Here is a 26,380-nt window from a genome sequence, read left to right as displayed (position 1 = left end):
TAGCACGTTGTTGCAACTCCTGTAGATTTGGGGTCTTCATTTATACTACCAGACTCGGATGAAGTAACATTGATGGTCTGCTGCTGAGTGTATACCAGTCAGTCTGGCAAATTGGGTGAACATTTACTTTTTTAAATACATCTACATCACTTCTTTTATTAACTTTGTCTATATGTGTCAACACTCCATAGAGTGGTATAGCTACAAAGACAATATAACCATAGAGTCGAATAGCTATAAAGACAATGTAACCAAAGAGTGACACAGCTACACAGACAATATAACCATAGAGTGGTACAGCTTTAAAGACAATATAACCCAAGAGTGGTACATCTACACAGACAATATAACCATAGAGTAGTACAGCTATAAATATTAGCCATAGAGTGGTACAATTACACAGACAATGTAATCATAGAGTGGTACTTCACCAGAGTACACCCGATAGACCGGACGCAATTCATAGCGCTCCGGATTTCTTTGTTCACAACTGTTTATAAACTTCAAATTAAACATGTAATACTTGGAAAGTAGTGAGCCGCGTGAATGGCCGCACATTTTTGCTCTCTGCTATTATCAATTATTTTTGTGTTATTCTGCGTGCAATTCTGTGGATTTTTATATCAGCATGTTGGTAAAGACTTCAAGAACATGATTCACTTGTTCGTTTGCGGATATTTTAGCATTCTTGTGCATATTTTATGGATTTATATTCAAACTTTTGTCGGTGAACTAGGGTGAGTTGAAATCATGCAAAGTGCTGACCGTAACTCCTATTGTGTACACCCCTGCCGAGCTAAAGTCGCTCAGGTATAACAATACCATGTCGTCTGTCAGACTTAATGAAAATGTAATGCATAAAATAAAGCTATTTGGAATTAAACGGCGCTATCGTGGTCACAGATCAAGACGAAGGAAACCGAAACAAAAAGACTGGAACACGGGAGTTCATTTAGATTTGTTAAGACCTCTTAGCAGAAGGCTAATTGATTACTCAATAGACAGAAATTTCTCATTCGCGGTTGTGAACACGCAATCAATATGTAATAAAGTCGAGGAATTCATTCATCACATTATAGAAAACAAACTAGATATTTGTTGTGTTACTGAAACTTGGTTAAACGACAGTAATCCGAAACACATAATTGTGAGATCTGATCTAAATATAACTGGATATACCTTTATTGATGTACCCCGAAAATCCCGATCTGGTGGCGGAACTGGAATTCTATTTAGAGACACACTTCAAATCAAAGTAACTGACTCTTGTCAAAAAGATTCATTCGAACACTCTTTGTTTGAACTAGCTTTTAATTCCACGACTATACATATTTTGGTTGTATATCGTCCCCCATACTCGAAAGCCAATCCAGTGTCTACGGCGAAATTCTTTGACGAATTTATACCCTTTCTTGAAGAAATATTGTCAACCCATCGCACAGTTATAATTACAGGAGACTTTAACATTCATTATAATAAAACTAATGACTTAGACACGATCGCTCTAAATGAAATGTGCAATGACATGGGTTTAGTGCAACTTGTCAACTGCCAAACGCATCGATCTGGAAACATACTTGACCTGATCATGATCCGAAACAACGACAAAATAGTGTTGTCCGAACCGACCGAAAAATTTCAGATAAGTGACCACTGTTTCATTCATACATATATATCTCTTCCTAAGCCTAAGGTAACAAGGGAAATCAGAAAAGTTAGAAAACTAAAGGACATAGATGAAACGCAATTTCAGGCGGATCTAATCCAATTCAACGAAAGTGCCACCAAATATGAAAATTTAGAAGATACAGCAAAGTTTTACAATTCCGAACTCAGAAATATTTTAGACAAACACGCTCCGGAAAAAGAGAAAATAGTGACTATTCGACCTTCCCTACCATGGTTTACAGAAGAATCGCGTCTCCTTAAAACACGTTGCAGGTCAGCGGAACGAAGATGGAGAGGAAACAAGACCCCGGTTAATGACCACGCCTTCCGATGTGCTAAACGAGCCTACAGGAAAAATCTCAGATACAACAAGTATCAGCATATTAACTCAAACATAGCCGAAAGTGGAAATGATTCTTCAAAAATGTATAAATTAATATTTGGGTTGATTGGCAGAAAAAACTGCAATCCTATGCCACTTAACGCCAGCGACGCATCACTGGCGGAGGAATTCAGTTCCTTCTTTATGGATAAAATTTTAGTCATTCGCAAAAGTTTAGACGATTTTGAAAAATTTGACCCAAACCTCGGACTTAAATGTACACAAGAATTTAATATCTTTGATCCAGTTTCAGATGAGGATGTTTTACGTGTGATTAAAAGTTCAAAGCCCACTACCTGCCCAACTGACCCAATCCCGTCAAAATTAATCAAACAATTTTCTGATGTGTTATTGCCAACAATTGTTTTCATAGTTAATAAATCACTAACATCTGGTTTATTCGCTAATGAATGGAAAACTGCTATAGTTCGACCCCTCTTAAAAAAAGTGGGTTAGATGTGATTTTGAAAAACTATCGTCCTGTAAGCAATTTAAGTTTTATATCAAAAATTGTGGAAAAATGTGCTCTGAACCAATTTATGAAATATCTGGAATCAAACAGATTACTACCTAGCTATCAAAGTGCATATAGAAGAGGGTTCAGTACCAAAACAGCTCTCCTGAAACTGTCATCAGACATTCTGTGGAAAATGGAAAAACAGGAAGTTACTGCCTTAGTCGCATTGGATCTCTCTGCTGCATTCGACACAGTCGACCATGCCATACTTAGCAACGTGTTAGAAACTACTTTCGGAGTATCTGAAGTGGCTCTTTATTGGTTTCAATCATATCTTTCGTTCAGGAAAGCCGAAGTGCATATCAACGCGTCTAAATCACAGCCTAGATGTCTGGACTTCTCGGTACCGCAAGGCAGTATATGCGGACCTGTGTTATATACCGTGTACGCGAGTACGCTACAACATTACATCAAAGACTCGGGTGTGTCATTATTGGGTTACGCAGATGACCACTCTGCATACGATAGTTTTAATCGGAAGATTTTCGCTGATGAGAAACGTGTAACAACAAATTTAGAAAAAGTATTGGTTACCATCAATGACTGGATGAATCTGAATAGACTAAAACTTAACCCTAGTAAAACTGAATTTGTACTATTTGGCAGTCAACAGATGTTATCTCTATCATCTTCCATTTCCCTTAATGTAGTGGATGCGGATGTTAATTCATCTCCTTGTATCAAATATCTTGGATGTTATTTGGACGAAAATTTAACTTTCAAAAAATTTGTCAGTGAAAAATGCAAAACAATTTCATTGAATTTGTACTTGATTAAACAAATTCGCCAATATCTTAGTGATGATTCGTGTAAACAAATTGTACAGTCCCTTGTCACTAGCCATTTAGATTATGCAAATAGTGTCCTGTACGGATTGCCAGAGTGTACCATTAAAAGACTACAGTTGTTGCAAAATCATGCTGCAAAGCTTGTGTTGAAGCTGAGGTCTACGGATAGTTCTACTGAAGCACTCAAACGACTACACTGGCTACCGGTACACTACCGCATTAAATTCAAACTTGCATGCATTGTCTTCAAGTGCATTAACGACAGTGACAGCCCACAGTATCTTAAAGAAATGCTCAGTTTACGAACATCATCATATAGCATTCGATCCGTAAATCCTGCAGCGAAAACATTGAACGCCCCGTCCGTAAGACGCAAAACTTTTGCCTCTAGGTCTTTCGCGGTAGCTGGACCTTCGATTTGGAATGATTTGCCAACGAACGTTCGAATGTTAACTGATTTCTGTATTTTTAAACGACATCTCAAGGCGTTTTACTACACATGTGCTTTTAAATAACATTTAATTGTGAACACTAGTATATTTTATTTAAACAGCCAGTGATCATTTAGACTTTATTTGATATTTTAACACATGCATTGTTTTTTATTATATGTATGTATTTTATTGTATGTACAGCGCCAATGATTGCATATTGTATGTAAAATTGAGCGCTTTAACAAATTTTAATAATAATAATAAATAATAATAATACTGTAAATATTTAGTGTTTGGTAGTTTATTAGTAGTGCTAGTTGTTTTTGTTTCTCTATTTCCTTTGGTTTTATGATTTCTTAAATTTTTTCTTTGTCCTAAGGAAGGGACAGGTCGTCCCGAAAATTTGACAATTATTTTTATTCGTGTCGTTGGTCATTTTTAGTGCTTTATATAAATATCCATCCGTGACCTTGTATCTACTTAGTAGATCCGACACTTAGGATATGCAGTGTTTTGGTATTTAGTGCTTTATATCTAATTTTATATATATATATATATATATATATATATATATATATATATATATATATATATATATATATATATATATATATATATATATATATATATATATATATATGATTGATTGTATGTTGTTTAACGTCCCGATCGAGAATTTTTCACGCATGTAGAGACGTCACCATATACAGGTGAAGGGCTTCAAATTTTGACCTTTACTCGGCACTCAGGGCCATTGAGCAGTGAGGAATCTATCGTGCCAACGCCTGCCGTGACACGGGGACTAGGTCTTTAAGGTCTCATCGGAAGGACCCGCAACTTTCACTTCAAAGTGCCGAGCGCATGGCAAAGGAACAGTTGCTACCCGAACTCACGACCTCCCAATCACGGAGCAAGCGCTCTACCGACTGAGCTACCGTGAACGGTCATTTTAGTTTAAAGAACAAACGGATTTCTTGAGAAGTATTTTCTTCCGTAAATCGTGGGGGCTTAAAATGTCTATGATTGGCAATATCCATGATCGCAGAATCCAGTCTGTCTTCTGATATTGAGGTATCCACGTATTTTACTCTCTTACTAGCCTTTTCATGTTGGCTTTATTAAACTTTAAAAAGGAACAGTGTAAGGTGATGCAGACCTAACAGTACTGACGCAAGGAAGAAGAGATTCAAAAGAGACATCATGAATATATTAGGTTTGTTGTAAGACCGATGTCCATAACTAAGCTTACATCATTGCGTTTTGTTTAAAAGACTCATCACTTTCACATTGTTACACTGTGGACTTGAAAGGTTCTCCAGGCTAGCGACAAATCGACATTGTCATTGCAGCCATATAGAGTAGTAGTGCCAACTTTTCTAATCCAGTATTTTTCTTGCTGCTTAACGTAAGATATACTTAATTTTGAGAATATTAACTTTCATTGGCAGAATGGAAAGGCCAGGAGAATTAAAATGTTTGTAACGAAGCTGCCTTCTGTTGTAAAGCGGAAATCTGTGCCCATATATTTTATCATTTAGTGAACACTTGGTTTCATTGGCATAAATAAAGTCAAAAATGGTTCATTCCATTCCGTAAACAATATTGTAAAATCTGCAATTCAAAATAACATATACACCAATGATTCATTGTTTAATCAGAATAAAGATAAAGGTAGAATACACATACAATCTATTCAATCCATCTGAATTCAGTATAAATTTCTAAACAACAGTAAAATATAATTATCTTTCATTCATTAAACCGTGTTTAAACTTGCGTTCATGAATATACACGAACTTACATATCATTGAAAAGTTATCACGATTTATTTCATTGCACTACGTAGTTATAGAAAGAGACATACATGTATATGAAATATGGAGATAACGAACAGTAAACAAGCTCAAAAGTCCATTAAAACAACACAAATCAGGAGCAGAGCAAATAGGGACCTTTAAAACATCAAAGGTGGGATCAGGTGCCATGGAGAATAAGTATCCCCCGTCGACCTGTCACACCCGCCTTGTGCTCCTTGTCATAATCGGGAAAACGGACAAATCCGTAGACAATTATGTATGCAAGTATAAAGTGCAAAAAATGTTTTGTACAATGATTGGTTTCTCCTTATATATTAGTATATACTTTGCGAGTTAAGATGTATTTTTGATGTAATTAAGTATATAATTACTTTCCTCCCAGTGTTGAATTAAAGCACTCTAAAACAGAATAAACTGAACAAAAGAATTACGTAGAGGAATGTTGAACCTCCGGAAATTGGGAAGATCTGTCGATTTTTTTACAGAAATCGAATAAATGTTACATCCTGCTCGTTCATCACTTCCTGTTCAGAGTTTACGCTGTTTTCACTTTGTATGACGTCATTAACATTTGGTAAGTCAAACTTAGATTTCTTTCTCTCCTCTTTATCATCTTTGTTGTAATAGGAATCATCAAGTGAATGAATTGTTGCTAAATATCGGATTCTTTTTACTTGCTTACCCGCTGTGTAATATTTGATCTCTCTTTCAGTCCAGTACTTTTTCTAACAACGGAACATTCTTTTTTGAAATAGGAAGTAAGTATGATATCCTCAAAAAACTCTATCATACACAATTTTTGGTATTTAAGATGCGAGTTTCTTTGTTGATGTACATCAGAAAATGTCTGAGATATAATTGCAATGAGGGCATTAAGAAGGTGAATAAAGCAGAGAATTGCAAAGAGTATGAATAATGTATAAGCAAGCCATGGGATTCTTGACTGATTAAGAACATCGATGTCATTAAGACCGACTCCAAGCTTAAAAATTGTTAAAAGAGAATCTCTGAAATTATCGAATTCTTCCGGATGTTCATTTATACCTCGGAAAAGTATATGCATGGATGCGGTGAATGACACCAGTATGAAGAGGAATGTTAAAGAAAAGGGGAAGAAGTCCTTTACGAGTCCAGATTTCATCATGTATGTGAAAGAAACAATGTTTCTATGAAAAGGTGAAAAGTAAAGCATAAAATACCAGCCACCTAGCAAGAGACAAATTAAATGATAATCCCAATGCAAGCGCAAAAAACTCAAAGCAGATTCCAAGATAGCTCCCATGGACACAACAGTCAAACAAATGATGTAGTCGAGATTATGCCAAAGTAATCCACATCCACCGTCATACAAACGGACAACTAACTTATGAATGAGTAAAGATGAAAATGCGAGGTAAATTAACCTAATTAAAAGAAACATAACGCCAACAGCATCGACATTCTCACTTACTTCACATGAAGTTTGATTTTCTTTGCTGCAAATGAGAACCACCGATTTTTGCACAGTTGTCACTGTTGTGAATGAAATGAACAAAAAATGTACTATCAGCCAGATGAATAAAGGAAGCCTATATGTAATCCATTTTTTCTGTAAAATGAATAGCACTAACTTTTGATTAAGGATTTCAAAGGCCTCTCTCTGAGTACATTGTGGGTCAAATAAACGTTCTAGTATCGTAATTTTTCCATGCTTCTTCTTTGATTTATTTCGTTCTTTTAATTTTTGTTTCATATCTTTTCCAGAATTCCTCTTTGATTTATCTTGTTTTTGTAATTTTTCGTTCGTACTTTTTTTAATATTCATCTTTGGTTTATCATGTTCTTCTAAATACTCTATTAATCTGTCAAATTCTGTTACATCGTAAACTCGTATGTCGAAAAGGCCATCCTGCATATTTTGGAAACAATAAACATCCGAAAGATTAATAATGTACTCGAAAATTTCACCAACACCAAGTTTTGCAGAGAGTTGAAGAGGCGTCAACCCTTCTTTATTTTCCCAGAATAAAATATCAGTGACATAAGGGCAGCTGTCAGACTTTTTTTATGCTTCATTTCTAAATCTCATCCAAACATAAGTAAACGCGGCTTTGATGTGTAGAATTTTTTCAGGATATACATCACCGTATTTGATCAAAGAATGAAATACAGTATCACCAAGGCTATTTTTCTCTCAAATGCAAGCACCCTCTGCCAGAAGTGTTTCAAATATTTTTTTTTCTGCAGGAATCACCTTCTTTTTTCCACAAGATCCTGTGCACAACGGCTTTGAATCTCTCTGTATCAACACAATCTTGCTCTTTCATCATGAGAGCCGCTACCGACAAATGTAGTTGTCCCATTAGAACGGTGTTCTGGAATTGTTGTCCATCGGCATAAATTCTAAACAATTTTTCTGTCCTTTTCCCGCTTTTAGCATACCTTATAAGCATTTCAACTGCTTTGAAATTGCTCTGTTCTACAGCGACATGTAAAGCTGTTTGGCCATTATAGTCGGTGCCCTGTCTGTTCATGGTCAGTAGGTCGGGAAAGCCCTTCAGAAGTTCCTCAACACAGTAAAGGTTATCAGAATCGTCGTTTATGATCGCGATGTATAAAAGTGTTTCTCCTTTGAAATATTCTTGTACCTCTCTATTTAATGATTCAACATCGCTGGTATTTATCTTTACGAACTGGTTTATGATATCTGCTTTATTTCCTGACTTTACATTCTCTTCTAGCTCCTTAATAAAATCCTCCCAAAGTTTTTCATTTTCCATTTCTCGATTTTTTCCGTATTCTTGTTCAGTTTCAACACGATTTGTTTCCCATTCTGTAAGAACATTAAAGATTATGTCCGTGGTGAATTTCTAAATACTTAATTTTGAGTAATCAAGGTAAATTTTTTTTTTTTTTTTTTTTTTTTTGAAAGATGCATGTTCAATACTTGTAATAAGCCATACAAATGCTCATTGACGGAAAGTTTAATTGAACATGTAATTTAAAAAAAAAAACCTGGGAAATCTGGCAAGGTCATTCACTTTGTTTCTTTATGTAGAAGAAATATCCATTTTTTTTATTTCTTTTGAAAATATGATAAGAAGAAGGAGGGATCAAGATAGTCTTAGGAAACGTTTTAGGAAGAAACAATTCAGCCTATCTTAACCGTATGTTCAATCCAATAACACTTGCTTAAGGAGGTATGCTCCTTAGCATTTGGATTCCAAAGTGACAGGGTTAATATCTTTAAAAATGAGAGTATAATATTTATATTTCTATTCATAAAATATAATTACAACCTAACAAAATGTTATTAAAAAACAGAAAGTTACATGCATTTTGAAGGAATTTTTTGGGAACTTTTTTTTCGGGCGAAAGGATTTCAAACAAGAAACGCAAAGAAAGTTGCTTATTTTTAATCTTTTAGTGCCTTTTTAACATCTCCTAAATTAAGTAATTCGTTATGCACATTTATTTTTTCAGACATCGAACAAACAGTAGAGACTTAAATCTTTATTTTTGGAATTCAAAATTAAGCTATTCAATGTTTTATAAAAATACATAAGGCTTACATTCACAAAAAATAATTCACAAAAAATTTTCGTCAAAATTTTATTTATAACCTTAAACACTTGAAGAAATGAAAATTGACCCCATGTTTTTGTTTTAAATACACAAAATAGAAGATATATCAATAATATTCATGTGAAGTTTTTAAAATGGCATTACTCCTTCACTTAATTTTAGAAACATATTTCATTCATGTTACATTTTCTTATCTATAAGTGCGAAAAGGTCATGATTTATATGTTAAACTTCAGGGATTTTTTTCTTCTGACCAGAACTTATAATATATTATCCTTCTCAATTTATTTACATAAAACGTATTTTTATGTTTATAATATTATTTTCAAATACCGGTAGTTTATATCAATATTTTATTTCTTAAAACTTTTCTTTAAGTGCACAATAGTCAAGTTTAACTGGATTCCATTGAGAAACAAGGCATGTGTCACTCTTGTTTCCATTTCCTATTTTAATTGTTTATCATGGTAGATATTAGAAATATACTTCATGAAAAACTAACAATACTATCAAGTGCATACCTCCTTAAAGCTTTCTAACGAATACATGAATGCTCGGGTAGTTGATGAAAATAAATATCATTGAAAGACTTGGGTAGAACAAATACCTAATTATCCCGTTTTGCAAAAGTATTGAGTATTGAACAATGGAATGTATTGTCTCAAAATGCTTGAATCGAAGGTAGAACTGATTACATGTATCCTCGTAAGGTTCCATTAAAGGATTTGTTTTGTAGAAACAGTTTTACAATGGCCAACAATTATTAATGCCCTAAATTGTTTTAGCTTTAGGAGTTTTACTCCTGAAAACCAAAGATATGAATTTGACAAACAATGATTCACTAAACAATTTTCCAAGATGCAAAATGTTAATGATTGACATATATTCTTTGGTCGATACAATGACCTTGTTAGCAAATACAAACTATGTTAAGTCGGCTGTTGACTGAAGTTTTTCATACAAATTGTTAGACCACTTTTTTCACAATGAATTGTCTACGGCTTTTTCCGTTTGCCCGATCATGACAATGAATACACGGCGGGTGTGACCTTCCGACAGGGAATGCATACTCCTTCATGAAATATGGAGATAACGAGCAGTATTCAAGCTCAAAGTCATGGTATTATGGTACCTGATCCCACATCTGATGATTTTAGAGGTTTGTCTTTGCTCTACTCCAAGTTTCTATTGTTCCAATAAACTTTTGAGCTTGATTTACTGAGTTATCGTCATATTTCATGTCTATGAAGTGTATGCTAGCATTAACAAACTTCTTGTAATTCGCATATTTTGATAAAACAGGCAATAATCTGACTTGAACATCACTGAAAGGAGGCGGCCATTGGAATCAACAGGATTCCTCCTTTGGCCACTCCGCATTCCTCCTATAGATCTACAAATGTTTTAAAAACTGCAAACTAAAATTGAACGAGTGCACTCTCTCAGTTATTTCTGTAACTATGTTGAGAAATTCTATTTTTGGATCTTTCTCCCCCAAAAGTAAAAGCCTGTTTCTTCCGTAATTACCTATGTGTGAGTAAGTTTAAGGAAATTAAATGAAATTAAATTGGCAATTATTTACATATTTTGACCACAATATGTTTGAAGCATATAACTTTGACTTTTGACCTTAAAATGATAAAACTCCTTTCACTGGTTTCATACAACTCCTCATATGGCAAGTTGATGACAAAACGGTCGCAGACAGTTTATGTATGGGTACATTCCTATAATTATTAGTTCCCTACCGTTGAAACCGGAGGGGACTATAGGTTTCCTCTGAGTCTGTCCGTCCGTCTGTCTGTCTGCCTGTCCGTCTGTCTGTCTGTCAGTCTGCCCCACTTGGTTTTCCGCACTTTTTTCCTAAACGCTTGCAGATATTGAGCTAATTTTTGGTTTGTGAGTGTATCTTGATGAGTTACAGATCAGGTTAGCATTTCGTTCCGCTTCATTGATTTTTGACGGAATTACGGCCTTTTCAATTTTTAGGGGTTTTCCACAATTTTCTTCTAAACGCTTTCAGATATTGAGCTGATTTTTGGTATGTCACTTTACCTTGATTAGTTATAGATCAACTATGTATTTCGCCCCGCTTCATTGATTTTTGACGGAATTATGGCATTTTCAATTCTTAACGGGAACCAGATTACACTTGCCGGTAGGGGACTAGTATTGCTAATGCAATACTTTCAGAATGCTTGTTTTTCCAGGTTCGATTCTCATTCTAAGCGCCTTGTAAAATCTTAGGTTAGTGGCTGTTCCTTCGCCAATCGTCTGGTATTAAAAATGTAAGTCACAGTTATTTTATACAGAAATGGATACAGTCCACAAATAAAAAAATCCCATCGGCGTAAATATTTACTCTTCCTCACATAAATTCTCTCTTAATTATCAAAAAAGCTCGTCAAATTCTTCATGATGTTTTTTGTGTGTTATGTACGTTTCCCGGATGTATTCTAGGTATTGCAGATGTTCTCTTTGATATGTAAGATTTGTTTCCCATTTATATGATATCAGATATCAATCCATAGTAGATTTGATTAATCCTTGTGCCTTTTATCTTTGGAAATGCGAACAGTTTGTTTCCAATCGGGATGGAGGGGGGAGGGCAACTTTTCTTTCAGAAAAAAAGCTTTTTGCCGCGTGTGTTAATGGAAATTTGGAATATCATTCTTAAATTCCTAAGCTGGCTGATACCCCCTCCCCACTCCTTCACTTTAAGTCATGTATAGTAATTGTACCGAAATTTTTTTCAGATAAGAAAGAGAGAGGAATTGTGGAATCTTTTCAATTCGTAATGCTCAATGTTCCTAGGCAACCTTACTGTCACTGGTTCATGGGGATGTATTTTCTTTGTTCACTTATTTATACAGAAAATCAAATAAATCGATTTTTTGACAAAGCTATTGTTTGTAGGGATGTAATTTCTTGGTTGCTGGTGATTTGTAAAAATATTTCAACTTTAAAGTCGGAAGTAAGTCGGAAAAGGCCTGAAAAAAAATCTCAATATAATTAAGAATTTGACAACAGTTACTGTAAATTTGATTGCAATGTGCAAGAATGTCTCTCCTTTAACCCTAATCCTTACCCTGGTCAAGTATGATAAAGAAGGAGGTTTTATTATACGTTAGGAATGATTTTCAATAGGAAATCATATTACTTACCTTGAGTGTTTTTTTGGATCCACTAGCACTTCTTCAATTCTTTTATAACTTATGTATGACTGTTCAGGTAGTTGAGAAAATAGCTTTGAAATACTTGAGTAGAAAAAATACTAATTTAACTTCTTAGTAAAAGTATTGAGAACTGATTACATCTAAACGGGTATACTTTAGAATGAATTGTCTTGAAATCTCTAATCAATATCAGAAATGATTAGATTTTTCAAAATTCAATATAACATAGAGAAATCTTTGTAAACGACCAGTAGTTACATAATTTCCCTTTGTGGTATTCGATGAATGAAATATCGAATCGCAAAATGAAAAATAATGGCAATGTTTTTTCAAACAATGTGTCCATGTCGTTCATATTCCAGGCGTTATGGTATCGAAACATAGTGTTTACAATGCTGTATTTTATTTCTTTTTAAGCTTGAAAAACAGGAAATCTACAATCAATTTTTAAACCGAGGCAGGTCACAGACTGTTAAGCTGATGTTGTAAGGATTTCAACAAGTTCTTTCGAAGTCAGCAAATTCCATGGTCGTTATAATGACCCTGTTAGCATATATAACCTTTCCTTCGGTAGTATTTTAACTGTCATATTTTAAACCGGTGATAATGGTATATTGCTACCTATATAAGGGAAGTTGACGATAGAAAAGTTGAAGTCATCACGTTTATCATAAAGTTTTGTTGTTAGGTTACCATTAATTTTCTAGTAAAATGTCCAGATATGAAACGGATGTATCAGACTCTGTGGTATCTTTTATTTCAAGTTCACTGGGATATATCGAGTCGACATATGAATGGAAGTAACTATTATTAATTGATAATACGTCGTCGATATATCGAAAGGTCCAGTTGAAGGCCACAGCAAGTGTCTTCTTCTTCTAATGTTTAAGTTTTTGAACAAATTCTGCTTCACATGAATACAAAAATAGGTCTGTCAATAACGGGGCGCAATTGGTACCCATGGAAATTCCAACAGATTGTTGGATCACATGGTCTCCAAAAACTACATAGATATTGTCAATTTGAAACTCAAGCATCTTTTTAATATCAACTTCAGAGTACTTGCGTGTACAATCAAAATGTGTTTTAGCAAAATAATTTTGCAAATGACCAATGACAAGGTAAGTAAATTTACAAGTTCAATTTTTATTGAAAAAGCAAATGTCAGCAATATAGGGTAAGATTTCTTTTTTTAAATTGGATCTATTTTTTCAAAGCTTGGATACCTCATAAAATCAGTAGGCAGTAATTAAACAATAGATACAAGTGTATGTCTTTCAGTGCAAAAAGACAACTCCATAGTTAAACATAATTAGTAACAGGGACATGTAGCAACTCCTGTAGAGGGGTCTTCACTTATGGTACCAGACTCGGATGACATTACATTGGTAATCTTCTGCTGAGTATATAGACGTCAGTCTGGCAAATCGGGGGAGCATTTACTTTTTAAAATACATTTAAGTTTTAACAAAATAAATAAGGAGCAAACGCTTTGATTGCAACTATATCACATAAAATTTATTTATTGTCTTTTTCCTCTTCAGTTTTTATTGTTTGCCTAATCACAATGCTATAGAAACAATAAAAGATGTCTATGTGTGTGAAATCATCAGGTTTTGCAAAATATATGGACAAAACTATTAGAGAAAATATTATTAACATCACAAATCCAGCTTTGAAGCAAGGGTTGTATCTCCGGGTTATTTCGTGATGAATGGCAATTGCAGCAGGGTTACAAACCTTCAAAAGAAAGACAAACTTTTTCTCTTGTTGATATCAACAATTTTATATTAAGTTTCAAATCTACAATTATATTTAAATTTGCAATGAATAATTAGAATACCAAACAGTTATTTCCAACTTTTTAAAAAAAAATTGTTTATGCAACAAGAAATGGGTTAATTTATACAATTTATAAGATGTTTATTTTATTTTACATGTATTTATTAATAAATAAAATGTATACTTCTGGTAGTGGGAGGGTTACCTGGGTCATAAATTCAATGACGGGGATATCTATATCTAGACATGTCTGATGTCTGCTGTGTCCCTCGAAATAAAAGTCGTCACAGTAGTTAGTACACTGTAAATATCGGTCATCGGTCAGTCCCAGCTTATTCTGGAACTCTCTTCTGGTTCTGAGGAAGGCATCACTTCTCTCATTAACTTTGTCCATATGTGTCAACACTCCATAGAGTGGAATAGCTAGAAAGACAATATATCCACAGAGTCGTATAGCTATACAGAGAATATAACCATAGAGTGGAATAGCTATAAAGACGATATAACCATAGAGTGGAATAGCTATAAAGACAATATATCCATAGAGTGGAATTGCTATAAAGACAATATATCCATAGAGTGGTACAGCTATAAAGACAATATATCCATAGAGTGGTACAGCTATAAAGACAATATATCCATAGAGTGATATAGCTATACAGACCACATAACCAGCTATAAAGACAATGTATCCATAGAGTGGTAAAGCTATACAGACAATATATCCATAGAGTGGTACAGCTTACAGACAATATTTTCATAGAGTGGTATAGCTATAAAGACAATATATCCATAGAGTGGTACAGCTTTAAAGACAATATATCCATAGAGTGGTATATCTATACATACAATATACCCATAGAGTGATATAGCTATACAGACCACATAACCAGCTATTAAGACAATATGTAATCATTCTGCGGGTTGATCTCTACGAGAATAAGGTTCTATATGATTATTTGTTGCAATATTTCTTGTGTTTGGCTTATTTTCCTATACATGTTCGTCGGTGTTCTTTAAAGATTTCATACCTTAGTTTCTATAAATTTCTTCAAATTAAGACAATAAAATTATTTTTTTTTTGAATACATCCTAAAATAAAGACATTTGTAGAAAGGCACGTTGTTGAATTTTTAAATAAGTACATTAAAACAAAATAGATAATTTCGAGGGCTAGCAAGACTGATGGCGTTCCCTTGGAGCAAATCTATTATAGCTGTAACTCTAATAAAGAGGACTGGACACTCAAAATTAATATACTAATCTTATATGCATGAATGAGCTATCAATTATATGTCAATAAAGGGCGATAACTCCATAAAAATGGTTAAATCCAATAAATTGCCTGTCACCTCTGTTAGGAGAGTTGGTTGTGTTTCGTATCAATTCCATCAGGTTCTGGGGAAGTCTTGACAAAGCAGAGGCTACAAAGACAACTCTGTCTATCCTCACTTTTCTTCTTTTGAAGAAACCATATTTTGCTTGGAGTCCCTTTTCTCCAGAGAGACCGGCTTTTTCAAAATCTCTACAATGAAATGAAGTATTGGTAAAGTCAGAGCACAAACCTTTTATTTTCCGAGATACTTTGAGTGACCAAATCCTCAAGAACTGTTACAGTCCATGTAAGTGTGAATATGTACACTAATATAAGCTTCAAGTCGTCTAGAATAGATTAGCAAAAGAACCATGTATTGGCCTCAAAAGAAATATATTAGTCTATGCTGATAATGATAATTGCGGACATAGCAAAAGATTTCTGATGTGAATTCCAGAACTTGTCTAGAATATGATGTACAAAGAAATATCAATTCTAAAAACTTAAAATACAGGACTAATTCAAGCTACAAATTTTATTTGTATCATTTATCTCTCAATTAACGTCAAACTTTACTTGTAAACGTCTGCAGCCTTTTTGATGCTCTCACCGTCAGAGAAATAACCATTTAACAGCCACTCCAGGAGCGTCCTGTGGATTTCCTGCGGATTGTCCTCAAAACCTTGGGTGTCGATCAGAGTTGGCAATTTTTTTCGCCACCATCCCGACATGCAACGCCCTGTGTCGATCCTGTCCGAGAATAGTTTAATTTTTTCCATGAACGGAAAATACTCCTAAGTTCCAAGTGTGTTCAAAATTATTTTAATATTATGAGAATGAGGGAGATAATAGACCCCCCCCCCCCCCACTTACATTCTGATGTGAAATGTCGTCTGACGACCTTCACCCCCCGATTGTCCTGCGTATGCATGTGGTTCCCATTCTCCGGACAAACTGGCGCAGACTGTATTGATAAACGTGGATTTCCCAGAGCCATACTGACCAAGAATCAAAACATTTTGTGCCCTACTGCCTTTATTAATTTTCTTTAATAACCGTTGAAGGCTTTCTTCTCTGCTCATCTCATAGCTGAAATACACGATCAACGTACTTTCACATGATATGTACTAAGTATATATCATCTAGAAACCCGTTCATTGCGTTCAAGCTAACTATTCATTATATTCATAAAACAGGTAATTACAAGTGCATATCCTTTCTTCATGACAAGGAGCACACGGCGGGTGTGACCAGTCGGCAGGGGATGCTCAGTCCTCCATGGCATCTGATCCCATCTCTGATCGTTTTGAGGCCCGTGTTTGCTCTGCTTTGTATTTGTTTTTATAGACTTTGAGCTTGAATACTGTTCGTTATTTCCATATTTCATTCTTAGCATCTTATTTGCAATTAAACAAACTTTAAATTAACAAAAGAGATTGGAGATATTTATATTTTATTAAATTGCAAACGAAGAACTTAATTTCTATCTGTATGTATCAATATCAAAATTAATATTTAAGATAAATGGATAGACTTGATGTTTAGTAATTTGTAAGAGTTTATGTAGGAGTTCTCTTGCAGAGTTGTGTGTGATAAAATACGGACTGGATTACAAGACAAACATCACTACTCCGGTATAATTACTGTATTGAGATATGTTTTGATTTCTGATAGAACACATATTTTACGGCTTATTTTCATCTCACAGATTGGCACATGTACTTAGTGTACGTTAATTAATCTTGGTATTAGTCCTTAATTTTTGGATAGTACTAGTTTGAAGACCTCGCCAGCAGTGCATATAGATTTACTAATACGACGAGCATTACAAAGCCTCACCATAACCATCACACTGTTTACAGAAATAATTTCAATGAACAGTGTCAAGCAAGTTTCAAAATAGTGATTGTGCAGCAAGTTTCATCTACTAGTATTGGTTGTAGGGTGTCACGTGTAGACAAATGAATATTCATGGCATCTTTGTTTACCAATAAGCTCGTAATACGTATATCGATAAACGTGCACTGCAATGGGCGTTTTCTTTAAAAAATCTTTTTTCTTAACATGCATGAACCATATTTGTGTGCATAATAAATGATAAACCTGTGAAACAATAGCATTCATATAAAATACAACTTGTACAATTGAAATCGTTACCTGTTTTCTGTACAGCCTCCATTTAAGTTTTACAGGTTCAAGTTTATACACGAGAATAAATCGATAGATTGTTTTTAAAAGGACGCCTCAGTGCACATCAAGCCATTCATAACATGTTAAAATACCCTCTCAAATGGTTTAATAAGTTGAGAAATAAACTGTAAGACAGACAGAGGCTGTGACGAAATTTATGCATAATTTAACGTAATATTATTTAAAGATAGCAATTTCATTATATAACCCTCTTTCATTCGAAAGGGATCATTTTGACAGAAGAGAAAGAAGATCGTTAATAGAAAAAATACAAGCCTAGAAATCGTTTCTTATCAAGAAACAAAATATTTAAGTTATTAAAATTTTATCATTAATAAATGTTCATTTCGATTTGTTTTCCAAATTCGATTCAGTGATATACAAGGTAAATATTAACATAAATTACTTAAAATGACATAGTGTTGTTAAGTTACAGTGGATATATTCTTATTGTTCATGTCGGGAGTTCGATCGATCCGTTTCTTTTTTAATTAAATTAAGGGTTTAATGCTTGAAAAAAATATTCCTACAACATTTAGTAGATAGAGGCCTTTTCTATTCTATTCTAAAGTACAAAATCTGGCAGTTGTTTTAATGGAATAAAAAAGAAACTCATTTCAGAATCAAGTGTTAAAATAAAATGTAAAAGTTATTCCTGGTTCATTGCTCTCTTTCGAGCTCATGCATAAAGTTATTCAATATTGACTATGAAAGACACACATAAATTGAATACTTTTATTAAAATATTGATCGCGTCGTTTGTTTTCAATAAATCTAAATAGATTACGTCGCTTTCATACATTGTAACAAAGTTATTGACTGTCGGTGAACATAGATCAATTCTTTTATATCGTGGTCACAAGAACTTGATTTAATATCGATGTCTTAAATCAAATATTTGACCTTCCTTCCTGTGGATTGGATATAGTTAATAACAGCGAGGTCTCGGATTACGATGCTGCGATCTCAGATTTTGTTTGATTAGAAATTTTATCTGTTGCATTGTTTCCAGAGATCTACATTATTTGTGGGTTATAGTTTTTTATTTTAATTATTGGAAACATTTTTGGAACTATATTGTCAATTTGTGCACCTGTCTTTTTTCAGAAAATCCAGTATGTAACTAGTGATAGTAAAGACGGTGTTTCGCTCAGCTTGTATGTTCAGGTAAGATGTTATCATCTGTATCTTTTACTTTAATTAGCCTTGTTTTACATGGACAACATTATTGGATGCTTTTTCACACATTTTCTTCAAGAATGCCAAAGGGAAAGATCAAGATAGGCTATCCTAACGAATCTTTCGTTGGAAAAGGCGCAATGTTTGCGGACATAGCAAAAGAGTCTTTGCGTATTCGGATGCATGTTAACAGAGTGAACGAACTGGAGCAGGAAAGATTACATAAACTCACAAAACTAATGAACCGTGATCAGCGAGTACACGAGTTCCTACGTCAGCGAGTTATGGACCGTACAGAGCGGAATATCGAACAACTACGTGGGTACAGGGAGGTCATCGGGGCGGATTACAAATTTGATAATTTCCAGACGATGAAACATGGCTTCAAAAAGAGGCGAGTAGAATCTCCTAGAACAGCAAGACAAATTTCATTAGAAACTAAAATATATAATGGAGGCTATCAACCTGGATACTTCAAACACGAGATCAAGAGGAAGATTCGGCAGGCGGATCCAAATGTTGTTCACAGAGTAGTGACGAAAATCCTGAAAGAACAGTGTCAGGAAGAATCCGGAAAAGTTCTGGACAGGAAGTTGTCTGATATGTCGTATTATCGAACGCTGAGAGAACAACAACAAAAAGGTCAGTTTCACTTCAAGCCCCAAGTCCGACATTTGATTCCAGTCTCAAAAACTAACAACAAACCTCACAGCCAAAGCCGACAAGAGAACTTTCCCATCATACGATAACCAGTGTAGGACTTTCTTCATTTCCTTTCTGGTGAACATTCCTCGATGCCAAAAAACATGTACACGGTATTTTTTTTACCTTAAAATGACTATGTGTGCTGATATTCGTGGGATTTAGTAACACACACAGACATGCCTTCTCTTCGTTTCATTCTATGCTTTTATCTAAAGACTACAGCACAAAATAAATATTGACAACAGTTAGGAATACGTCATTTCCTCATTTTATTTACTATATTTATCAGTTATAATTAATAGTTCACTGTAAAACTATAGAGCGAAAACTTTTCTTTTTGAAAGTAAGTCCTTTTTGGTTTGTGATAACATATTTTAGGAATGTTTTTAATTGATGAGATACATGTATATCAAAAGTACTATTATTTCTAGATCATGTTTTGCGCGTAAAATTATTATTATGTTTTATCCCTGTTGAAAATATTTGACTCTGAATAAAGGTGCTAGAAAAAATACTTGTTACTATTCACAATTTTTTTTTTTTTGGAATAAATTGCCTTTTAGAAGTAAACATTTAAAATTATATAATTTGTAACATGTAACATTGTAACATAAATGGAAGTAAACGTAAAAGCCAACATTATACCGTAAGATATACAGCCAAACCTCGTTATCTCGAACTCGAAGGGTCCGAGAAAATACTTCGAGATATCCGTGGATTCGAGATATACACGGTAAAATACTGAAGGAATAAGCAGTTGGGACTTTAAAATGACTTCGACATATCCGAGATATCCGTGTTCACGATACCGAAGTTCAACTGTATATGAAGGAATTGTAACATGTAATGTTTTGTTTTATTTTAACATAGCTATTTTGCTTGTTGATATAGATACATGTACATTGCTTGTTGATATAAGTGCTGTAGAGAATAAACTTATAGATAGGCACAGAAATATGCTATCATAAATCTTTTTAGCAATAAATAATGGATTTGCATGTATAAGTTGAAGAAAAGAGCATATCAGACAACAGATAATACCTTGTATAGTTATTAGTTTTATGAAAAATAACAAAATGCCATTGATTTTCGAATCATGTTACTGGCAGTTTATTCACTGGGGTAGTTTATATCAAACGTGTTAGCATTCATGATTGCACAGATGATCCGCTGCTGCAAAACTGGCAGAATAATCTAAAATTAAAACATAAAGGTCAAAATTTCTATAACAGTGGTTATCAAAATTATAGAAGTGGAGAAATATTACAGAACTTACGTGCACGTGTAAGCTGGGCTTACCTAATGGCAAATAAATACAGGAATAAACTGCAGCCAACACCGAACACATTGTCTATATACCAAAGAGAGGAGTTATGCTCATACAGGTCTATGGCTAGGAAAGCCGAAAAGCTTATCACGGCGCCGACAAACGTGATTACGCCTATAAAAAAAAAGGATGGTTATATGTACATATGATTTTACACAAATTAAATCCATACTCCTTTTAAATTGTTATTTTTGTTGTAATATAATAGTATAGCTCTTCGTCCTTCAAAATATACTTACACATATCAATATAACGAACAGTTATCAAGTTAATGAGAGCACTTGTTGCTCTGAAGTTCTCATGTTACCAAGTACAAAAATCGTTTTTGAATGACTGATCACATAATTAAAATTATTTTTGATGAAATAATCAAAATCCTACTATCTGTCATCAACGATTTACTCTCCAGTTTGTATCCTATACCAAACTTTATAATCCCTAATACAAGGTTAGAACAGCCATTGACCAAGGACAGTATGCTCAGTGTCACAAGCTGAAAGAAAATGTTTAACTACATTTAATCTTAATCTCAAACTTTACTATTCCGAGTAGTACATAGTTATAGCCTAGATTGGGGAAAGCGTGATTATTTTAACAAGCTGAAACAAAATAGCTGTCAGTGAACTATATTATTTCTCTATGTTAATGTGCTATAATTTCTTCGTGTCTTGACTGTGCATGAATAACTTTATAAGCTATATATTAACTTTATAATGAATAAGCTACAAATTTATCATCATAAAATATAAAAGACGGGTCACTTTTCCTGTGGCCCTCTAAGCAATTAAGATAGTGATCACTTTGTTGTTTTGTTTTCCTGTATACCGGGTACCTTTTGAATTACGTAAAAAATCATTGAAGCGGAACAAAATACAATCTGATCTAAAACTCAATAATGTAGACTCACATTCCAAAAATAAGCCCAACACCTGCAAGCGTTTAGAAAAAAACCAAGTGGACAGACTGACGGACAAACGAAGTGGACAATCTTCTCCGGTTTCAATAATATTTAATCCTGTTGTTGTAATTTCATATATTACTACAATTGCATATTTCTGACGAAACTGTAGAAAACAAGAAATCCATAAATAGATTTCTACATAAATGTATCTTTAAATAAATAACCTGGGATTTGTGGACCTAGCATGGTTTCTTCAGTGTTACATGGAACGATCACAACCGATTTATTTGACAGTTTATGTGACAAGTACCTGTTTTTCTTTGGTTTCTTTGACCAGTGTAACAATGGACATCGTCAGTAAACTGGTGCTGGACACCACAAATAAAATGGCTATAATAAAACAGGCCCTGTGGATAAAAAGTAACCAAAATCTTTTGAAAACAAACCGTTTGACGTACAGCTCATGCAAGTTCATAACACTATCGTCTTTGTTTGCAAGATTCATTATTATAACTGTATTTCAGAAGAAGTTGGTTTTAATTCTACTTTTGGAAATCCAACTTATGATACCACTTCATTTTCTAAAGATAAAATTCTACAAAATCACATTTCAGTATTTAAAACTTTGAACATTCCTGTCAACCAATGTGAGTTCGATCCACCCTACCTATATTGGATTCCTAAGCTTCATAAAATCTTTACAGAGATACATTACAAGGTCAAGCAAATGCTCTACGAAGCCCCTATCCTTGCCTCTTACAAAAATATTAACTGCTGTTCAGGAGAAACTTCAGACATACTGGTTATAGCATATTCTAGAAGTGGTGTAAATTACATGTGCATTCTCAAGAACTCGAACTAATTTTTAGAAAATTTAAAATCGCTGGATTTTTCAAAAGTTAGTTACATCAAAACATACGACTTTTCTTCACTTTATAGAACCATTCTTCAAGATAAATTTAAAAAAATAAATAGATTCCTCATTGACAGCATTTGTGTTGTCTTTGGAGACCAGGTCTTCCAACAACTTGGAATTGCAATGGACACTTATTGTACTCCTCTATTAGCTTACCTGTTTTTATATACCTATGAAGCAGAATTTATTCAAAAACCTCTACACGAGAAGAAGAAAACACTTGCTGTGGTCTTCATTTCGACATTTAGGTATATCGACGATGAATGATCAATTAACAATACTTACTTTCAATCATATGTCGATTAGATATATCCCAGTGAACTTGAAATAAAAATCACCACAGAGTCTGCCACATCTGTTTCATATTTGGATGTTTTACTGAATATAGACGATAAGGGCCAACTAACAACTAAACTGTATGATAAACGAGATGACTTCAACTTTTCCATCTTCAGCTTTCCTTATTTATGTAGTAATATCCGCTATCACCTGCATAATGTTTTTTACAACTCCCAACTTATTCGATACTCACGAACATGCTCCGAATACGTCAATTTTTAAACCGAGGCAGGCTATTGACAGATAAATTGATGTTGCAGGGATTTCAACAACTTCGTTTAAAGTCACCATTTCGTAAATTCTATGATCGTTATAATGACCTTGTTAGCAAATATAACCTTTCATTGGGGTATATGTTTGCTGACGTGTTTCATACCAATTGTTAGGCGTTTGTTCTTTTACTGTATTTGACTACGGAATGTCCCATCTACCTGATATAAACATAGGTCTCACGGCGGTGGTGACCGGTCGACGGGGGATGCTTACTCCTACTAGGCACCTGATCCCACCTCTGGAATTTCCGGGGTCCCTGTTTTATGCCCTGTTAAATTGTATTTTTATAGATTTTTTGAGAACTATTACTATTCGTTATCTTCACCTTTTTCATTGATATAATGATAGATTTATTTTACTGAAATAATAGTTAGTCAACTCTAACTTTATTCAGGGAATCGTGCATACATATAAAAAGCTGTTTTGCTAATGGTTATGTAGAGTTTATAACTTTACATCTCAAGTAAAATGTTTGTACTGGTTTTCCTCTGCTCTCCAAGTATAGACATTACAAGTTTACTGTTGTTCACTTACTTTCGTTCTCGGCTCTCGGAGTAGAGATCTTTGCTGTGAAATCGCCATAATACCACAATAGATGATGTGCTGTCTAATATTGCATTAAGCTGTAGAAATAACGTTGGTGGTAAATGCATGATAAAATCTTGAGACTGAGAATTTTAATGAACACTAAAGCATCATGATATATATGTACATGTACATATTAAAAGACAGATGATACAGACAAAAAATGAATTTTTCAAACTCATTTTGGTTTAAATATTGCATATATCAAATTTCTAAAATATTCAGAATTTTTAGACTTTCTATGATGTTCAAATTTATTCCTTTTTCCCATAACAATTTAAAATCTATAGAATTTTTACCATTTGTGAGACATTATTAAGAAACTTTGAATGAAAAATGAAAGTTTATATGGCTAAACGTATTCGTTTTACTTAAATAAAAATGAATTTAGTTGGGTTTTTTTCATTATTTGCATGGTAAAAAAGTTTGTAACATTTGTCCTTAGGAGTGAAATATTATCATTTTCATAAACTGGTTGCAATCATGCTAAGTATTAGGAGGAAAAGTATATATTTTACTTACTCCAAATCCAAACAGCGTGTCACTGCTGAGTTTTAAAGCAAAAGCTGAAAAGTAAAAGAACAATGCGAAAAAGGTATGCTGGGCACCGTATCAAGATTTCAACAAAATCTACACAGAACTATGATTCTTCATTATAAGTGGTAAAAAGGGTATTGAGAGATGGCTTTTTTTTATTCCAATTTTTTTATTAAGCGTTCTTTGCACTGTGTCTCCTAGAAATCCAGCGTGGGTTTAACTTTGAACAAGCTTGATTCAACACAAAGAATAGTTTAAATTGGGCTTGTTCTTCTTGAGACACTTCGTAAAGTTTCCTCTTTCTTTGTACATTTCCTGGTTTTAAAACAATGTTAAGCCTATGAGTGCATAAGCATTCACATAAGACACTTGTTTCTAAAATTATGTATGGAAATCTTGTAGCCCAAATTGGCACAAGGATATTCTCTAAAGAAACTTGAATCTACGTTTAATAAGAATGGTTGCAATTTGCTTTGATAAATTGTAGTCTTTTAGTTGTCTAGAATAAGATGATTTGATATATGAATTCTATATATAGTATAAGCAGAACTAATAAGGTCCCTTTTGTGGATAAAATCTAACTTCAGGTTATTATAGACACTATCTCGAATTCTCTCCAATTAGAAACATCTTATTTTTAAAATGTTTAACTTTTAGCGTAAGCTTAGTGTTACATGATAATGTGGTCCTATTTATGCAGATTTTAAAGTACCAAGCCCTATTTTAATTAATTCTCAGCTGTAGAATGTTGGGCTATTTATCATTTGAGAATCTTGTGCGAAATCTTGTACAAATTCTGGTCTTGTAGAGGTCAGCAATGACCTGGGAAGACTTCCATTAGAAAAGCTCATTTGAACCTTTGGTTCTGGTGAGCTATAAAGTGGATTTTACAGCTGTTGCGAAGTTAAGAACGACCGAGCATAAAGTTGGTCATGAAAGGTATTAAATCGGTGGTGGTGACACGACTTCGTACATCATCAATATTTATTTTATAATGGGCACAGATGTATTGAATGACGTTTGTTATAAATAAGATGCAAAGAGTTTCCATTTCATTAAAAAAATACATGCATGTTGTATAGATTAAAACATCCAAATTTAGATGCATAAAAAGTAAAACAAATGCAGATGATTCCATAGTTTACAATATCAAAGTCTGAGTATTGAAAAGGTCTGTCTTCACCATGCAAGAAATAAGCTTGCTTTTAAAAAAGCATTTGACGTTGTAGAATTTCTGTAACATTATTTTTTTATTTGAATTCATTGAGTGGAAGCAATTCGTACCGACTGCCGTGACACCCTGAGTAAACCCAAATAGGACGGAGAGCCAGGACACAACAATGGCGGCCCTCCTTAACCTCACAGCCACGGTCAACTGCACCCTGTGTTTGACGTCTAGAAGCTCCGCTAAAAATGAAATTAAATGTCCGTGATCTTTTAAAGAATACAAACATTGTCAAATTGAATGTACTTTAAATCTTTATTTCAAACATCAAGCTTGTATTGTCCAGCATGATTAAATTGACTAGACAACATATATGATATCTGTACGTATGGAATTCATTTTAGATTTCATATTGTTACATTTCAGAATGTGCAATATATACACATACATAGTACGTGTGTTATATGTATATCCGCACACAATATAAGAACAGTTACGTCAGATTAATGATAATTTGTGGAAGTAAATTGTGTTTATGAGTACTCTCTCTCTCTCTCTCTCTCTCTCTCTCTCTCTCTCACCTTTTTCGGAGTCTACATAACCACTTCCTCCAGAATGAATCTGAAGTGAGATCGCCCCTGCGTCTTCTGACATTATAAGTCAATCCATTTTAACGTACATATATAAACAGACGACTGATATCATTTGTATTTTTGAGTTTTTGAACACAGTGTAAAGATTACTAAAGGTAGATTTTCTATAAAGATTTGATCGTGCGCAGCTGTGATTTTCAGTTAAATTGTTTTGAAAGGAAATGACT

The 26,380-nt window shown here is 33.9% G+C and overlaps 4 protein-coding genes across 4 annotated transcripts; 2 read left to right on the top strand and 2 right to left on the bottom strand.

Annotated features, from left to right (window-relative positions):
* The first annotated feature begins 823 nt into the window (after nt 1-823).
* LOC133205122 (uncharacterized) lies at nt 824-3,999 on the top strand. Its single transcript, XM_061340864.1, has 4 exons — nt 824-2,367; nt 2,613-3,228; nt 3,394-3,561; nt 3,991-3,999. Exons 1-4 carry the CDS (start codon nt 824-826, stop codon nt 3,997-3,999), a joined length of 2,337 nt encoding a protein of 778 aa, XP_061196848.1.
* Nucleotides 4,000-13,838: 9,839 nt separating this feature from the next.
* LOC133171561 (uncharacterized) lies at nt 13,839-16,561 on the bottom strand. Its single transcript, XM_061306328.1, has 5 exons — nt 16,317-16,561; nt 16,020-16,193; nt 15,481-15,653; nt 14,334-14,551; nt 13,839-14,086 (listed from the first exon to the last, which is right to left on the bottom strand). Exons 1-5 carry the CDS (start codon nt 16,523-16,525, stop codon nt 13,865-13,867), a joined length of 996 nt encoding a protein of 331 aa, XP_061162312.1. The 5' UTR covers nt 16,526-16,561; the 3' UTR covers nt 13,839-13,864.
* A 2,325-nt stretch (nt 16,562-18,886) lies between these two features.
* LOC133205121 (uncharacterized) lies at nt 18,887-19,561 on the top strand. The gene has a single exon (XM_061340863.1). It carries the CDS (start codon nt 18,893-18,895, stop codon nt 19,559-19,561), a length of 669 nt encoding a protein of 222 aa, XP_061196847.1. The 5' UTR covers nt 18,887-18,892.
* Nucleotides 19,562-20,141: 580 nt separating this feature from the next.
* On the bottom strand, nt 20,142-26,245 carry LOC133206395 (transmembrane protein 163a-like). Its single transcript, XM_061342357.1, has 8 exons — nt 26,142-26,245; nt 25,680-25,802; nt 24,381-24,424; nt 23,808-23,896; nt 22,056-22,152; nt 21,226-21,337; nt 20,817-20,958; nt 20,142-20,711 (listed from the first exon to the last, which is right to left on the bottom strand). Exons 1-8 carry the CDS (start codon nt 26,212-26,214, stop codon nt 20,666-20,668), a joined length of 726 nt encoding a protein of 241 aa, XP_061198341.1. The 5' UTR covers nt 26,215-26,245; the 3' UTR covers nt 20,142-20,665.
* Nucleotides 26,246-26,380: the final 135 nt, after the last annotated feature.

The sequence above is a fragment of the Saccostrea echinata genome, unplaced genomic scaffold (genome assembly GCF_033153115.1).
Source record: "Saccostrea echinata isolate AGI-Se365-2 ecotype Australia unplaced genomic scaffold, CSIRO_AGI_Sech_v1 ptg000054l, whole genome shotgun sequence".
NCBI classification, from domain to species: Eukaryota; Metazoa; Mollusca; class Bivalvia; order Ostreida; family Ostreidae; genus Saccostrea; species Saccostrea echinata.
Note: the sequence above shows the minus strand (reverse complement) of the source record. Positions and strands in the feature narration are given on the sequence as shown.

Bases quoted from the DNA above. Each gene is read 5' to 3' on its own strand.
- LOC133205121 (XM_061340863.1), top strand. From the start codon at position 18,893: ATGCCAAAGGGAAAGATCAAGATAGGCTATCCTAACGAATCTTTCGTT.
- LOC133205122 (XM_061340864.1), top strand. From the start codon at position 824: ATGTCGTCTGTCAGACTTAATGAAAATGTAATGCATAAAATAAAGCTA. The intron at 2,368-2,612 runs GTCAAAATTAAT...GGAATCAAACAG, and splicing joins TGCCCAACTGACCCAATCCC to ATTACTACCTAGCTATCAAA. The intron at 3,229-3,393 runs GTTAATTCATCT...CAAATTGTACAG, and splicing joins TTAATGTAGTGGATGCGGAT to TCCCTTGTCACTAGCCATTT.
- LOC133171561 (XM_061306328.1), bottom strand. From the start codon at position 16,525: ATGAGCAGAGAAGAAAGCCTTCAACGGTTATTAAAGAAAATTAATAAA. The intron at 14,552-15,480 runs GTGACAGGCAAT...TTGTCTTTCTAG, and splicing joins AACCAACTCTCCTAACAGAG to CTATTCCACTCTATGGAGTG. The intron at 14,087-14,333 runs GTAACCCTCCCA...TTTCTTTTGAAG, and splicing joins TCATTGAATTTATGACCCAG to GTTTGTAACCCTGCTGCAAT.
- LOC133206395 (XM_061342357.1), bottom strand. From the start codon at position 26,214: ATGTCAGAAGACGCAGGGGCGATCTCACTTCAGATTCATTCTGGAGGA. The intron at 23,897-24,380 runs GTAAGTAAAATA...TTATTTCTACAG, and splicing joins ACACGCTGTTTGGATTTGGA to CTTAATGCAATATTAGACAG. The intron at 20,959-21,225 runs GTAGGATTTTGA...TTTTTTTTATAG, and splicing joins TAAATCGTTGATGACAGATA to GCGTAATCACGTTTGTCGGC.